The 17877-nt window shown below is 39.6% G+C and overlaps 1 protein-coding gene across 3 annotated transcripts in view; it reads left to right on the top strand.

Moving 5' to 3' along the window:
* The window catches only part of PLD5 (phospholipase D family member 5), a 430516-nt gene that overhangs the window by 391455 nt on the left and 21184 nt on the right, over positions 1–17877 (top strand). For all 3 annotated transcript variants that reach the window (XM_025394615.1, XM_025394623.1, XM_025394631.1), the window contains 2 exons: positions 5418–5615; positions 16277–16413. In XM_025394615.1, the coding sequence (XP_025250400.1) occupies positions 5418–5615; positions 16277–16413 (335 nt within the window). The remainder of the gene's footprint in view (positions 1–5417; positions 5616–16276; positions 16414–17877) is intronic.

Here is a 17877-nt window from a genome sequence, read left to right as displayed (position 1 = left end):
AAAAAAAAAAAAAAAAAAAAAAAAAAAAAAAAAAAAAAAAAAAGGATGTTCATCAATAGATGACTGGATAAAGAAAATGTGGTATATATACACAATGGAATACTATTTAGCCATGAAAAACAATGAAATCATGTCTTTTGTAGCAACATGGTTGGAACTGGAGGCCATTATCTTAAGTGAAACAACTTAGAAATGCAAAATCAAGCACCACACGTTATCGCTTATAAGTGGAAGCTAAATAGTGTGTACACATGGACATAGAGAGTGGAATAATCGGCATTGGAGATTCAGAAGGGTGAGAGCGTGGGAGCGGGACAAAGGATGAGAAATTAATGAGTACACTGTATACTATCCAGGTGATGATGGTTACGATAAAGGTCCCCACTTCACCACTGAGCAAAATATCCACGTGACGAAACTGCCTCGTACCCCTTACATTTATTTTAAAAAATTAAGAATTTGTCAGCAAATCAATCAGACCTTCAGCTTCTTTTCCCTTTGATAATCTAGACTTAGAAATTCATCAGAAGCCCAGAACTCTACATTATTTTTCCCATTGCCAGCATTTTAAAATTTGTCATAAATCTGTCCTGAATTTCTTGCTCTGGTGAAAAAGCTGCAAAACAAAAGCCAGTTTTGTTCTGTTTTGTTTGTTTGTTTGTTTTCCATCGTCAGTAGCAGCCTGAACTAATATGTAAAACTTGAAATGGGCTTGAGTCATTCTAGGGTAGAGAGGAAGATATTCAGAGGAAATTTAATTCTCTTTACATCTCTAGAGGGCAGTGGTTGGCCTCCTCCCTTCCTCCAGATCCTAAAGCTGTAATGTAGCCACAGAATGGAATGATGTCAGGGGGTGCAAATAAAACCTCACAGCAAGCCTGCAGCTTAGTTTATGCGACAGGGGAAATGCAACACTAAATCTTTGTTTAGAATAAAGTTATTAAAAACCAGAGAAAATCTAGACAGTGCCCAGGGAGACGGTGCCCACTTGCATCTTGATGGTGATCAGTGGTTTATAAGGAGAGTCTTGGGGTAGACACATGGTGAGAATGTTCATATTCTTCCCTCCATCTGATCCTACCTAAAGGGTCAAACATCACTTAGAATTATGGTGCCATTACAGAAGCATTTTTATGTTACTTTTCCCAATTTTCCATTAGCTAATGTGGTTTGAGCCAGGCACTGAGCTAATATTTGCCTGCACCTTTTCATTTATTCTTCACAGCAATCATATGAAATACACCAATCTTTACATGGAGAAGGTAAAGAGCTGAAGTGCCTTGCCTGTGGTGGAGTTAGTCTGTCTCCAGAGCCTGCTCCATAGGTGACTTGCTATGTCCTAACTAGGCCATATTGGTCTCTCTCTAGTTCCTGTGCCCCCTGGCCAGGGAGGAGCTATCAGAGTCGGCATCCTGGTACCCTTCTGGGTGTCAATTTTCAAAATAAAAGTTATCCAGAATAATCGCGTCCTATCATATTGAAGAGCAGGTGTCTCTCTTCAGATCGGTGGAGCTTGCAATAGTTGTTTTTGTTTGCTTGATTTTCGTCTTCAACAGCAGCCTGAACGTGCTGTGACTACTTCATTTAATATCATTCTACACATCAGGAGAAAGTCAGCAGGGAGTGTGGGAGGGGCAGCTGCTTTGATCCACAGCCACTGCCTTTGGCTTTCATTTGCCCCAGCCTCAGTAGAGAGGGCAAACGTCCACATGAAGATTAGCAGACAAATACTCCTGAGAAACAAGGTGAATAGGGAAATAGCATGGTTTTATTTCTTTCTCTTTCTTTCTTTCTTTCCTTTCTGACAGCATCTTGCTCTGTTGTCCAGGCTAGAGTACAGTAGGGCAATCACTGTTCGCTGCAGCCTTGAACTCCTGAGCTCAAGAGATCCTCCCACCTCGGTCTCCCAAGTGGGTGGGATTACAGTTTTGTGCCTCCACACCAAGTTTTTTTGTTTTTTTTTTTTGGAGAGATAGGGTCTCGGTCTGTTGCCCAGACTGCTTTTGAACAAATAATCCTCCCATGCCCGACTTTAAATAGCATATTCTCATCCAAGCTTTGAACAGTTTTCCAGGCATGAATGTTTGCCATGTGCCAGCAAACGACCTGAAAACATCACAGGTCTGATGTGGAGACACCAAAGGAAATCAAAGAGATCTTAACATAGTGAAAGTGAATTATGGCCACTGAATTTGCCTTTTGGACTCAAAAGTCAAACGATTCCCTTGATATCTACTTTCATGGGGGCCTATCTCTGGCTCTACTATGCTTGAATAGCACTGATTTAGTTATATTTATTATTTATTTATTTATATTCCATAAGTCTTTGAGCAACTGGTGGTATTTGATTACACAAGTTCTTTAGTGGTGATTTGTGAGATTTTGGTGCACTCATCACCCAAGCAATGTACATTGAACCCAATTTGTAACCTTTTGTCCCTCACTCCCTTCCCTTCCCCCATTTCTCCCTAGTCCCAAAAATCTGTTGTATCATTCTTATGCCTTTGTATCCTCATAGTTTGGCTCCTACTTATGAGTGAGAACATATGATGTTTGGTTTTCCACTCCTGAGTTGCTTCCATTAGAATAATAGGCCCCAATCCCATCCAGGTTGCTGCGAATGTCATTAGTTTATTCCTTTTTATGGCTGAGTAGTATTCCAACATATGCATATATACCACAGTTTCTTTATCCACTCGTTGATTGATGGGCATTTGGGTTGGCTCCACATTTTTGCAGTTGCAAACAGTGCTGCTATAAACATGCATGTGCAAGAATCTTTTTCGTATAATGATTTCTTTTCCTCTGGGTAGATACCAGTAGAGGGATTGCTGAATCCATTGGTAGTTCTACTTTAGTTCTTTAAGGAATCTCCAGTTTTCCATAGTAGTTGTACTGGTTTATATTCCCACCATCAGTGTAGAAGGGTTCCCTGTTCACCACATCCACACCAACATCTCTTATTTTTTGATTTTTTGATTATGACCATTCTTGCAGGAGTAAGGTAGTATCACATTGTGGTTTTGGTTTGCATTTCCCTGACCATTAGTGATGTTGAGCATTCCTTCATATGTTTGTTGGCCATTTGCATACCTTCTTTTGAGAAATGTCTATCCATGTCCTTAGCCTACTTTTTTATGGGGTTGTTTTCTTCTGAGTTCATTGTAGATTCTTGATATTAGTCCATTGTCAGATGTATAGATTGTGAAGATTTCCCCCACTCTGTGAGTTGTCTTTTTTTTCTTCTGACTGTTCCTTTTGCTGTGCAAAGACTCTTTAGTTTAATTAACTCCCAGCTATTTATTTTTGTTTTTATTGCATTTGCTTTTGGGTTCTTGGTCATGAAATCCTTGCCTAAGCCAATGTCTAGAAGGGGTTTCCCAATGTTGTGTTCCAGAATCTTTATGGTTTCAGGTCTTAGATTTAAGTCCTTGATCCACCTTGAGTTGATTTTTGTACAAGGTGAGAGATGAGGATCCAGTTTCATTTTCCTACAGAGTCTTGCCAATTATCCCAGCACCATTTGTTGAATAGGGTGTCCTTTCCCCGCTTTATGTTTTTGTTTGCTTTGCCAAAGATCAGTAAGTATTTGGGCTTATTTCTGGGTTCTCTATTCTATTCCATTGGTCTATGCGCCTATTTTTATAACAGTAACATGCTGTTTTGGTGACTATGGCCTTATAGTATAGTTTGAAATCAGGTAATGTGATGCCTACAGATTTGTTCTTTTTGCTTAGTCTTGCTTTGGCTATGCAGGCTGTTTTTGGTTCCATATGAATTTTATAATTGTTTTTCCTAGTTCTGTGAAGAAGGATGGTGGTATTTTTATGGGAATTGCATTGAATCTGTAGATTACTTTTGGCAGTATGGTCATTTTCACGATATTGATTCTATCCATCCATGAGCATGGGATGTGTTTCCATTTGTTTGTGTCATCTATTCTTTCGGCAGTGTTTTGTAGAGGGGTCTTTCACCTCCTTGGTTAGCCTCTGTGCCTTTGCACATGCCTGATATGTCCTACCTACTCTATCTGCTTTCACTTGACCACGAATAGTCCTCAATGTGTCTGTACATTTCATTCTAGGAGTCTATATTAAAGGCGCACAAAGGTATATGAGGATGCTCATTGTTTTATTTTTTGCATTAGGGAAAGTATAGGAATGAAGTCCATCAGTGGGTTAAACAACTTGTGTCCATCTATCCTGTGGTTACCAGGGAGCTGGAAAAGGATGACAGATCTGTACAGAGGAACATGGAAAGATCTCCAGGGCATGTTGTACTGGGGAGTCCTCAGAGCAAAGAGACACAGGTTCATACATGGTAGATGACCTCTCCTATCATCCTGAGTAAAGAGTCTTGGCGAGGGGCTTAAGGAAGGGGTAAAAAGGGAGTTTACTATCAATGGACCCCAGGACTTGAGAGAGCCAAGGTTTCCCTAATAACCCCTCACTGGGTGTTCAAGTCATAGAAAGCATGTATTTTTGTGTGCTGTTCCTTAATGACCAAAATTTCACAATGTATAGTTTCATTGACTAAATTAAAAATCATCTGTAATTTTTGCAAAGCGATACTGGACTCAACTGAAGCCAGTATAGCTGTATTCCTGAGTGTATTTGATTAGGGGTCAGAAAATCTGCACTCAATTCTTAATTTACCACTGACTAAATCTCTAACTTGGGGCTAATATTTTTATTTATTTGTGTGAGCTTTACTTTCCTCATCCATCCCTTGAGAGAGGTGGACAAAATGATCTCTGTGGTCTTTTAAGATTCTATTGGTCTATTACTCTTAAGGCTTGTGGAACGTTAATAAGAATAATAATTACTAACATACTGCTAGTGATTACCATGTGATAGACACTGTTCTTAGCTTCTTATATGTATTAACCACTTTAATTCTCATAGCGACATATGAAATAAATACTATTATCTCTATTTTATGGAAGAAGAAGCTGATGCCCAGAAATTAAGTATATTGTTCAAAGTCGCACAGCTAGAAAGTTGTGGAGCTATTAACAGAACCTAAATCCAGGCAGTCTGACTCCAGAATCCATGATTCCAGCCATTCTGTTATGTTGCAATTAAAATCGACCTTTTTCTTGCCACCTGATTTAATGATTCATACAAAACAAAATAGTGTTCAGGAAACAATTCTGAAGAGCTGATATGAAAAGTATAGATGAATATAAGAAAATTATCTGCAAGAGACCTAATACAAAAAAAACAGCAAAATTTTACTTAAATATTTAGCATTTTTATAACATATCACCTCTATGTACCATAATGTAACTATATCTACTTACTTCAAATGCAAGAAAAGAGATGTCACAACTACCTCATTCTTATGCATTCATTTTTTTCTGAAAATAACAGCATAAGACACATGTGGCATTGAAGCTTTCAATTTTAATTTCACAGATGAAAGAACTCGGTGTCATCTTCTACAACTGCAGCTGCCTGGTCCTAGACTTACAAAGGATATTTGCTCTATATAGTTCATTAAAATTCAAAAGCAGAGTGCCTCAAACCTGGTCCAAAAGACTCTATGGAGTCTATGACAATGAAAAGAAATTGCAACTTCAGTTGAATGAAACCAAATCTCAAGCATTTGTATCGGTGAGTTGTTTTCCCTTTCTCCTCCCCTTCTCCTTCTTCCTCCAAAGGCTCTTCATTAAGTTGGAATGTTTAAGTGTGATCTTGTATTGGGCAAAAATTAATTACAGTGGTTCTGTCCCATAACGTGAAGAGTTAAAATGTGTCTACCCTTATGTGCAATCGTATCCTCAAACATAATAAATCTTGATAATCATTCCTTGTGTCAGATACCTTGAGTTATCTGATTTGATTCCCTCAATCACCCTGTAAGCTAGGTATGGGGTTGTGACCATTTTGCAAATGAAGGTATCGACCTTACCTACTAGCAAAAAACCCATTAGATGAGGCACGCCAAGAGAGGCGCCAGGACCCACCTCTTCTGACACCAGAGCCTATTAGCCTATTTTCAATGCCCTACATTGATTTTTCAGACTTGTTTTTAGCAGAACCGTTTGATGAGATAAATCTGAGGGAATCTCAGTGTATAGATCAGACAAAAGCAAAGCTGCTGTACCTGGTTGGGGCAAGTGGGCAAGAGGCCCACACAACAGGACAGTGCTCCCTGAACAGCTTCGGGCCTCTGACTCTGCTAAGAACCATTAGCCACACCCTCCACCCACCCTCACCTTCCCAGTCCACCACCCAGCTGGGCACATGCCACAGCTATCCAGAGATGTTACTGGAAAGGGGCAACGTAAATATCTGGGCCTACAGTCCTAGTCCTCAAACTGTAGTACAGTAGATCCTTCAATAACATTGTTTTGTTCAATGCCCATTCATTATCATGTTGATAAGAAAAAAAACCAATTAATTTCTGGCTGGGGCCACTGTGTGTGTGGAGTCTGCGCATTCTCCACCTGTCTGTGTTGGTTTTTGCCGGGTACTCCTGTTTCCTCCCACATATCAAAGCTGTGCAAGTGAAACGAACTGGCAGATCTGTGTGTGGTCCCAGTGTGAGTGAGTGTGAGTGCCCTGCGATGGGATGTCATCCTGTCCATGGGGCTCCCGGCTGTGAGGGGCTCCGGCCACCTATGACCCTGAACTGGAGTAAGAGGGTAAATAATTATTTCACTTGTTTTTATTAGTCTTTCTTAAATGTATGTATAGCTCACATTTGTTTCAATGTTTAATATTCAAAGTGTTTTGGTCTTTAGAATTTTGATACTGTTTTTGTGACCAGAAATAAGCCATAGCAACTTAACTCTCATTTATATCAATTAGCCTATGGTAAAATTGTTTTCATCATACATCAGTTCACTTAAAGTCTTAGTATTCAAGAACCTGTTGATGTCATTAAGTGAGGACTTACTGTACTTAAAAATCAGCTAGGGGCTGGGCATGGTGGCTCACGCCTGTAATCCCAGCATTTTGGGAGGCCGAGGCGGGTGGATTACAAGGTCAGGAGATGGAGACCATCCTGGCAAACATGGTGAAACCCCGACTCTACTAAAAATACAAAAAAGAATTAGCCGGACATGGTGGCGGGCACCTGTAGTCCCAGCTACACGGGAGGCTGAGGCAGGAGAATGACTTGAACCCGGAGGCGGAACTTGCAGTGAGCCAAGATCGCACCACTGCACTCCAGACTGGGTGACAGCGGGAGACTCCGTCTCAAAAAAAAAAATTGGCTAGGAAGCCTGTTTACAGTACAGATTTACAGTGTCCCCTGTCCCCACCCAGGATCTTATCCACTGGATCTGAGATGAGATCTTAGAATTTTTATTTGAAGCAAGCTTCTGAAATTCTCCTGATGTTCAGATCAACTTCTCTGAGTAATGCTCCCAATTTAATATTGCTATTTCGACCTTGGTTGATATCAGTGCTTTTAGGCCAACAACTTTTATGTCACTAAACCGCATTTTATTGAAGATAAATTAAAGTGAATTTTATCCTTTTTGCCTGTTCAAATGAAGGCCCCAGCAGAAAATTTAGACGTGTAACAATAGAAAGAAAAGACAAAGTTCAAGTTGTCTTAAATAACAAATTCACATAAATGTGAAGAGCAGAAAATAGACTATGAAGGATGTTGATCGGCTAGAGCTAAAATAACTTTTTTGTATGGAGGAGGTCAAGAATGGAGTAGCAAGTAGCATAGTATAGGGCATTTTACTAACAAAATATAAATTATATAGACATTTTCAATTCATCTCAAGATGACCCTGTAAGACCAGGAGGCCAAGGAGAATTCCCAATGTGCAACAGAAAATTTGCCAAGGAACCTTTAATCCAGAGGGTCACAGAGTGACATTACATGCCAAGCATGGATCACTTGATCAGGCCCAGTAGAAAAACAAATTGGAAATGGCGAAAAACAAATTGGAAATGGCAAAAAACAGATGAATTAATGAACAAATTTTGAATAGTCACTGGATTTTGAATTTACAGTTTCAACCTTAAAGATAAGTGAATACGGTTGTTGCATACATTTACAGACTAACCCTTAAACAGGGAGAGTCAGTTTTTGTTGATTCTAAAGTTAATGTATTTCCCAGAGAGAGTGGTCTCAGGCCTTTAGTAAAATCTACTACAATTCGATACCTTTGTTATTTTCTAGGGCAAATTCATAAGTGGCTTTTTCTTAAAGAGTTCACCACAAAATGAGTTGTGAGACATTTCTTTGGGTAGTTTTTAAAACTATATAATAGTTTTTCTTTTTTTATTATTATACTTTAAGTTCTAGGGTACATGTGCACAACGTGCAGGTTTGTTATATATGTATACATGTGCCATGCTGGTGTGCTGCACCTGTTAACTCATCATTTACATTAGGTATATCTCCTAATGCTATCCCTCTCCCATCTCCCCACCCCATGACAGGTCCTGGTGTGTGGGTGTGTGATGTTCCCCTTCCTGGTCCAAGTGATCTCATTGTTCAATTCCCACCTATGAGTGAGAACATGTGGTGTTTGGTTTTCTGTCCTTGCGATAGTTTGCTCAGAATGATGGTTTCCAGCTTCATCCAAGTCCCTACAAAGGACATGAACTCCTCCTTTATCATGGCTGCATAGTATTCCGTGGTGTATATGTGCCACATTTTCTTAATCCAGTCTATCATTGATGGGCATTTGAGTTGGTTCCAAGTCTTTGCTGTTGTGAATAGTGCCGCAATAAACATACGTGTGCATGTGTCTTTATAGCAGCATGATTTATAACCCTTCAGGTATATCCCCAGTAATGGGATGGCTGGGTCAAATGGTATTTCTAGTTTACTTTCTATTTTTAATTTCCTTTTTTATTTTCTATTTTTTAATAATATCAAGCCTGCCTTTGCGTTTCAGTTCAACAGATATTGACTGAACACCATTTCTGGAGAGGTATAAGATCTTACAGGTATAAAAACAGTCAAAAAAAACCCTGCAATTGGAATTGGTATCATTCAGACAGAGTTCCTGGAACTCCCTTCTATTATAACATTTATCACATTTTTAGAACTGTTGATTTATAATCATCTTTCCCACCATTTTATTAGACTCTGAAAATCATCTCCTATTAATATATTCTCTTCATCACTGGCATTCCCAGCACTTCACTTGGTGCTGGCTAAAAGCAGCAATAAATGTTGGGTAGGTTTTATTAGTAGTAATATTAATAGAAAGCTCCAGAATGCATACAGTTTTCTCAGTAATCTATGCCAGACAAATGCCAAGACAAATTTAATTCAATATATTTGTTGTATCGTAAAACAGTATATTTTTATAAGCTGATTGTCTCAAGACTAAGTTGAACACATACTTAAACAGTATTTGAAGACCTTTGTAACCATTCTCAAAGTTAGATTTTAAATAATTGATAACTTAGCATAGTTAGATATAAATTTTAACTTACGATGCAAATATAGATTATTTCCAATTTTTTCCCAGAACACAAATAGGCACTTAGATTTAACTGTGTGATTTCTAGTAACTTGAGCCAGATAATTCTAATTTTCTTGCATTTCCCATTGAAATTGGAGGATAGGAACAATAGTTGGCTGTTTCTGTCTTGTAGATTTCTTTTTGGAGTCTTTAAGCTTAAGCAATTGCTTTCCAAGATAAAAGACTAGTTCCAGGTCTGTTTTTATTGATGTTAGACAGATTTCACTTCTTGTTTACTGTTCAGTTAATTCACCTATCAGTCATGTGTACTGAGATATATCTAGTGAGTGAGGGCTGACATTAAATAGAACTTGATGCTGTTATGGAAAAATACCACCTCACATTCCTCTTTAGAACCTTCTGTATATATTGTTAATCGGTTTAACAGCATTACAGAGATGTAATTTACACACCATAAAATTTACCCTTTTAAAGTATACAATTCAGGCCGGGCATGGTGGCTCACGCCTGTAATCCCTGCACTTTGAGAGGCCGAGGCTGGCTGATCACTTGAGCTGCTGACCTCAAGACCAACCTTGCCAACATGGTGAAACCCCATCTCTACTAAACATACAAAAAATAAAAAATAAAAGTAATAAAAATTAAAAAATAAAAATAATTAAAACAAAAAAATGAAGTATACAATATAGTGGAGTATAGTCACAGTTTTGCAACAATTTCTACAATCTAATTTTAGAACTTTTTTTCACCACAAAGAAAAAACCCCATACTGATTAGCAGTCACTATTTTCCCTTCTGTCAGTCCCTGGCGCCCACCAATCTACTTTTTCTTTATGGATCTGCCTTCTTCTGGGTGTTTTATATAAATAGAATCATACACTGTGTAATTTTTTTGTGATTGCTTCTTTCACCTAACATAATGCTTTCAAGGTTTATCCATATTGTAGCATGGACCAGTACTGCCTTTATTCTTTTTTATGGCTAAATAATTCTATTGTATGGATGTGCCACACTTTGTTTACCCATCTATAAACTGATGGGCATTTGTATTACTACTATTTCTTGGCTTTTGTAAATAGTGCTGCTATATTCATGTACAGGTTTTTATGTGAATAGCTGTTTGTAATTCGAGTTTGTACATAGGAGTGGATTTACTGGATAATGTGGTAACTCTGTGTTGAACATTTTGAGAAACTACCAAACTGTTTGCCAAATTGGTGGCACCATTTTATAATCCCACCAGCAACATAGGAGGGTTTTTATTTCTCCACATCCTTGGCAACACTTGTTATTTTCTGTCTTATTTTAGGTCTACTAGAGTGTATAAAATGTAATCTTATTTTTGTTTTGATTTAAATCTTTTAACATGCTTATCGGCCATTTGTATCTCTTCTTTGGAGAAGAGATACAAATATCTATCAAATATGAAATATTTTGCCCATTTAAATTAGGTTATTTAAAAATTTGTGTTATCAGAGTTCTTTATACAGCCTGTATACAAGTCCCTTAAACAGAAATATGATTTGTTATAGAGACAAGGTCTTAGTATGTTGTTGGGGTTGGCCTAAAATTCCTGGGTTCAGGTGTCTGGTTTAAATATATGATTTGCCAGTATTTTATTTCTTTCATTCCATGGGTTGTCTTTTCATATTTAATTATATTTGAACATATATATTCTACAAATAGAGTATATACTTTTTAAAAACCATTAAACTGTTAATAAAACAATTAAAAACCTGCTAAGGTCTGTACAAGGTGATTATACAATGAGTATGCAAAATAAGTTACATTCATATGGCACCCATTGATCTAAGAGACAAACCCAGATTAAACTAGAAGTCAGGTCCCTCAAGAGGTCTTGACTGGTAAAAGATTGCTACAGAGCTGGAATATTGAAGAGGACCTGTATTTTCCCTCTCCTTCTACTTTACTATGGAACAAAGAAGTGCACAGCACAAGGCTCAGAAAATTAATTCAGGAGTGATGAGAGGGAAGCTTAGCCCTCTCTTTAATTAAACAGTTGGAACTAGTTAACTTCCTCTGCCAGCTCATTCTTTTGTGTTATTGTTTATTCATTTCTATTCTGGACAAACATTTTAAAGCCACTAGTCTATCCAGGCACTATTTTTAAAGGTAGAAGACTCTAGAACACATAGCGGAGTACCACCCAGCCCGCAGGTGCATGGGGACTGATACAAATATGCATTTCCTTCATAAACACATGGAGCTCGAGCACCTGCCATTGTGTCAGGCAGTGGGAACACAGGAAGCAATAGGGCAGGTAAGTGCTTATAAAGCTCTGTTGACGCAGGTTTGGAAATACCCAGATTGAAGCAACAGACTCCCACAGACAAACCTCCAATGTTTATGCATTTATGAAGCACTTTCACATTCGTTCCACAAGTATGTATTGAGCATGTAATATGTGCATGGCACAAGATGCCAGAGCTACACAACCAGGCAGCTCACAAGCAAGTGGCTAAACACATAGACAGATGAATGCAATTCCATGTAACATGTGCTAGAATGAAGCTCCACAAAGCAAGGATCTTGTCTTGGTCACTGATGTATGTCCCCTTCCTAGACCAGAGCCTGGGAATATTTGCTGATAGAATGAAAGCTCGCACAGAAGAGGGGCATGGAACCCAGCCAGCGAACAGACCATTCATGTATTTGAGTTGCAAGGCAAACCAGTATGAAAGGTGTGTTATTGTCATTAACCCCATTAGGAAACAGAGGCTCAAAAAGTGTAAGGGACACACCAAGATGCCCTGGGTTCTAAGTGCTGGAGTCTGGCCCGTATCACCAAAGCCCATGGTCTTTCCTCTAAATTATGGCCACAGTGTCCATATTTGTAAGATAATAGCAAATGTAAAGAGACCACAAACAACTCTGCCTACATTTCTTCCTCCCTAAAACCAAAATCTGGTTTTGGAACAAGCAGTGAAATTCAGGGAGTTCCTAACTGAAACACAAATGTGAGCGTTCGGACACATTTCAGAGTTGGCCTAAGCGCCCATCTGGAGCAAAGACCTTCAGCTTCTCCACGTTAACCAAAGAACCTTTAAAGCAGAGCCGACAGGCTAAGGGAATTAAATAATTTGAATATTTTTAACGGCATAGGAAAATGTGTAACATACAATCCCTAAAATCCACTGAACTGTACACTTAAAAATGGTAAAAAAGAAAAAGCAAAAGAAATAAATAATATGGGAGTACAGGGTTAGGAAAAGCAACCTTTGGAGATTTAAAAACAACTTAACTGTTGGGTGTGGTGGCTCATGCCTGTAATCCCAGCACTTTGGAAGGCTGAGGCAGGTGGATCATGAGGTCAGGTAGTCAAGACCAGCCTGGCCAAGATGATGAAACCCCATTTCTACTAAAATGCGAAAATTAACCAGGTGTAGTGGCGGGCGCCTATAATCCCAGCTACTCAGGAGGCTGAGGCAATAGAATTGCTTGAACCCAGGAGGTGGAGGTTGCAGTGAGCTGAGATTGTGCCACTGCAGTCCAGCCTGGGCAACAGAGCAAGACTCCATTAAAAAAAAAAAATTAATGGAGGAGATCACATTTGAGCTGGAATTTAGAGAACAGAATTAGTGTAGGACTTTGATAGACAAAAATAAAGACACATCAGCCAGAGAAGCCGGCATGAGCAGAGATGCCCGGAGTCAGACATAATGAGGGCACAGCTGTGGACTGGTAATTACTTGCATTTGGGGTCACAGACAGGATGGGAGTTGGTAAATGAAGGAGGCAGAGACACGGGACCATGGATACACCCCTCCCAATGAGTTCAAGCTGAATTCTGAGAAACCAGGAGTCAGTTCATCCTGGGAGTGATGTATATTTGTTTTTAAACATCCCAGAGATAAGCCAGTTAGTTAGAAAGATGTTAGAACATCCCTGCAAGCAGCACTAGTGCCCGAGTGAGGGAAACTTACTGAGCGATCAAGAGTAAGAGGAGGGACAGACCCAGGAAACCCTGCAGAGGCACAGGCTTTCTGTCTTGGTGACAGATGGAGTGTCTGTATATCTGTGTGCTGATGACAGAGGAGTGTAGGACTACCTTTAAAAAACAGGATTGAAGTTCATCCTCATTCCAAAAGAAAAACATAAACGATCAAAAACTCAACCTGTAAAGAAAATACGGTACATATACACCATGGAATACTACGCAACCATAAACAAGAATAAAATCATGTCTTTTGCAGCAACATGGTTGCAGCTAGGGGCCATTATTCTAAGCAAATCAATGCAGGAACAGAAAACCAAATACCATGTTCTCACTTATAAGTGGGAGTTAACATTGGGTACTCATGGACAAAGAGATGGCAACACTAAACACTGAGGACCACTAGCACGGGGGGGATTGAAGGGGGCACGGGTGGAAAAACTACTGAGTACTATTCTCACTACCTGGGTGATGGGATCAGTTGTGCCTCAAACTTCAGCATCATGCAGTATACATCCATGTAACAAACCTGCACCTGTACCCCCTGAATCTCAAATAAAAGTTGAAATTGTTTTTTAAAAAACCAACCCATCCTGCTCATGATCACCTGCCAAGACGGCTTTCTGTGTGAGGAAACCTGGAAGGTGTGTGATCCCCAGCATGCTCCTTCCTTACCCCTATGCCCCTCCTAAGGTGGGCATCCAGTCCAACAGCTCCATCTCACAACCCTCTAGGCTGTGCAGTGTAAGGAGTTGTTCCAGACATAATTGGTGAGGAGCAACTCTGACCGCCCAATACTACCATTCATTCCAGGCAGTTCCAAAAATCTGTTCATTCAGCCTTTTGGCATTAAACATCCTGGCATTATTTATGCCCCATTGTAATGCCCCTGGCATTATTTATGTGATACTTGTCACAGCGTATTGCTTGTCAAATGAAAACAGGAACTATGAGAAACACTATTTTCAGTCCTGTCCAGTGGAAAAATGATGAGAAAACCAAGCACATCTTTCCTTTTCTACAGCAACTGCATCTACAAACACTGTATTTTTATAAAATGAAAACCACCTCAAGCAACATGAGAAAAATGCCTCCAGCAGAATTTGCCTCTTTTTTTCATTTTGCTTAAATCTCTCAGAACGTCCTTCTTCTCTGGCTCTCCTGCTGAATTTGGGCATCTTAATAGCTCCCTCCGATTTTCCTGCACTGTTATCAGTGACCTTTTCTCAACGATCAACACTTCTCCTAACTCAATGAAAGATTTTGGAGAAAAGAAAAAAACTCCAAGATTTTTCAGTTTGTTTTTGTTTAGATTTTGAGTTTGAAACATTTTCATGCCCACATCATCACATTTCAGATGAAATGAAAATACTGGGGTAAATGGCTTGCTATGTGCAGTGTGTGTGCATGTGTAGTAGCACCTGAGAAAATTATAGCTACGTATGACAGAATTGTGTAAGGTTGGAGGTGGAGTGCTCCTCCAAAAAGAAGTGTGTGCACAGAAAGCAAGAATTCTCTCCTAAGTAAAAAGTAAAACAGAGGATACTAGAGACTGGGAAAAGAGGGGATGGGGAAAGATTTGTTAATGGATACAAAAATAACAGCAAGATAGGAAGAATAAGTTCCATTGTTCTATAGCAGTGGTCCTCAACCTTTTTGGCACCACGGACTGGTTTCATGGAAGACAGATTTTCCATGGACCAGGGTCAGCAGGGATGCTTTTGGGATGATCAAAGGGCATTACATTTATTGTGCACTTTTTTCTTTTTTCTTTTGAGACAGCATCTTGCTCTGTCGCCCAGGCTGGAGTGCAGTGGTGCGATCTCGGCTCACTGCAACCTCTGCCTCCCGGGTTCAAGCGATTCTCCTGCCTCAGCCTCCCAAGTAGCTGGGACTACAGGTGTCCACCACCATGCCCAGTTAATTTTTTGTACTTTTACTAGGGACAGGGTTTCACCATGTTGGCCAGGCTGGTCTTGAACTCCTGACCTCAAGTGATCCGGCCACCTTGGGCTCCCAAGGTGCTGGGATTACAGGCTTGAGCTACCACCCCTGGCTGTGTTCTTTATTTCTATTACTATTACATTGTAATACATAATGAAATAATTATACAACTCACTACATTGTTGAATTAGTGAGAGCCCTGAGTCGTTTTTGTGCAACTAGATGGTCTCCTCTGGGGGTGATGGCAGGCAGTGACAGATCATCAGGCATTAGAATCTCATAAGGAGATCACACAACCTAGATCCCTCACATGTGCAGTTCACAGTAGGGCTCACGCTCCTATGAGAATCTAATGCCCCCACTGGTCTGACAGGAGGCGGAGCTCAGGCGGTGATGCGAGCAAGGGAGTGGCTGTAAATACAGACAAAGCTTTGCCTGCCTGTCTTTCACCTGCTCTGCGGCCCAGGACTGGTCCCTGGCCTGGGGAATGGAGACCCTTGTTCTAGAGGACCGTAGTTAACTATGATTATACTTAACAATGATATATTAGTTTCAGATAGTTAGAAGATATTGAATGTTTCCAATACAAATAAATGATAAAGCTTGAGATGACAGATATGCTGATTACCATCTCATCACTATACATTATATGAATCATGTCACTATGTACCCCATAAATATATACAATTATGTATCAATTAAACTTTTTAATACATAAAAATTGAAAATCAAAATGTGTCAGATAATGAAAGAATTCTCTCCAAAACAGACTTGAGACCCATCCCACCGCACTTTGATCTTTATTCAACTTTGATAAGATTAAAAATAGCTTTGTCTAATTTGATGAAGCAGAAATTAGGTTGGCAAAAATATAGTTAGAAGCCAAGGTCCATGGGAACAAAGGAAATAAGAAATCCCTGGCTGCCAAAAAGTAGTACGCTAAACGTTCGGCTTTTGTGTCTTCACAGAATTCTCCAAAACTCTTTTGCCCTAAAAACAGAAGTTTTGACATAGATGCCATCTACAGTGTGATAGACGACGCCAAGCAGTACGTGTACATCGCTGTCATGGACTACCTGCCTATCTCCAGCACGAGCACCAAAAGGTCAGTGAATGCCCAGCCTCTGATGAGAACCCCGTCCCTAAGACCAGGCACTAAACTGGGCACCACAGGAGAAGCCAGCCTGGAAATGGAGATGCCATTGGGTTGCCTTAGGAAGAGTACACCATTCAATGCTTTTTAGTGTACACTGGCAATTTACTCATTATGGACCTCTTCCTAAAGTGAGTCCATTTTAAAGGCTCAGGGTCTCACCCTACAGAAGTACCTCAGTAGTTTACATTATGGAAATGAGAGTAACTTTCAAAAGAAAATTAGGTTGCTTTCAACTGGAAAATTATTTGAAAGGATAAAAGATAAAATATTATATGAAAAAATTATCCTTTGAAAATTATTAACAAGGATATATCTGAAAAGGGTGTATTGAAACTGAGTAGTCTTGCCAGACTTTCCTTAAGGGAAGCATTGTTGTTTTATATTCACAGCAGTCTTCATTTAATGCCCAATTCTCATAATATCTTCTCAATGTAAAGGAGAAAGAGGCCGGGCGCAGTGGCTCATGCCTGTAATCACAGAACTTTGGGAGGCCGAGGCGGGTGGATCACGAGGTCAGGAGATCGAGACCATCCTAACACGGTGAAACCCTGTCTCTACTAGAAATACAAAAACAAAATTAGCCGGGCATGGTAGCAGGTGCCTGTAGTACCAGCTACTTGGGAGGCTGAGGTGGGAGAATGGCGTGAACCAGGGAGGTGGAGTTTGCAGTGAGTCGAGATTGCACCACTCACTCCAGTCTGGGCAACAGACAGAGACTCCACCTCAAAAAAAAAAGAGAAACTTATATATGTTCTCAGTCAATCCATCCTTCTCTGTGAAAAGAGAACAGTTTAAAAATGCAGTGCTTTTCAATAATTCATCATTGTTCAAGCATGCAAACATGGAATAAATTCAGGGATGGAATTTATGACAAACTCTTTGGAAAATCATTGCATGCATAAATGCATGGCCATGCTTAGGTATTTCCACTTTTGCTTTCTTGCTGGGAATGCAGAGGTGCTTGAATAATTAGTTTGATCCAGGAAATGTTTTCAAAGTGCATATTTTTGGGAGTATGACCCAAGGCCTTTTTAATCTGGAATATTATAGTTTCGAAACAACCATTTACTGAGGCTAAATGATTAAGTATGCCCTATATTGCTTGAATAATTTTTACATCACCAACCCTACATGATGCATAATATGTAGCTTCTTTGTGCAAATAACCATAGGATTACAGAGAGTCTTTCTCCAAGAAAATGTTTCTTATAACAGTTAGTAGAAAAGCACTTTTAGCTGCAAGATGCATTTATTTAAACACTTTTATTTTAAAATATTGTGCATCTTTACAAAAATTAGCTGTGTGTGGTGGCGCACGCCTGTAATCCCAGCTACTCAGGTGGCTGAGGCAGGAGAATCGCTTGAACCCAGGAGGTAGAGGTTGCAGTGAGCCGAGATCACATCACTGTACTC

The sequence above is a fragment of the Theropithecus gelada genome, chromosome 1 (genome assembly GCF_003255815.1).
Source record: "Theropithecus gelada isolate Dixy chromosome 1, Tgel_1.0, whole genome shotgun sequence".
Taxonomy (NCBI): domain Eukaryota; kingdom Metazoa; phylum Chordata; class Mammalia; order Primates; family Cercopithecidae; genus Theropithecus; species Theropithecus gelada.
Note: the sequence above shows the minus strand (reverse complement) of the source record. Positions and strands in the feature narration are given on the sequence as shown.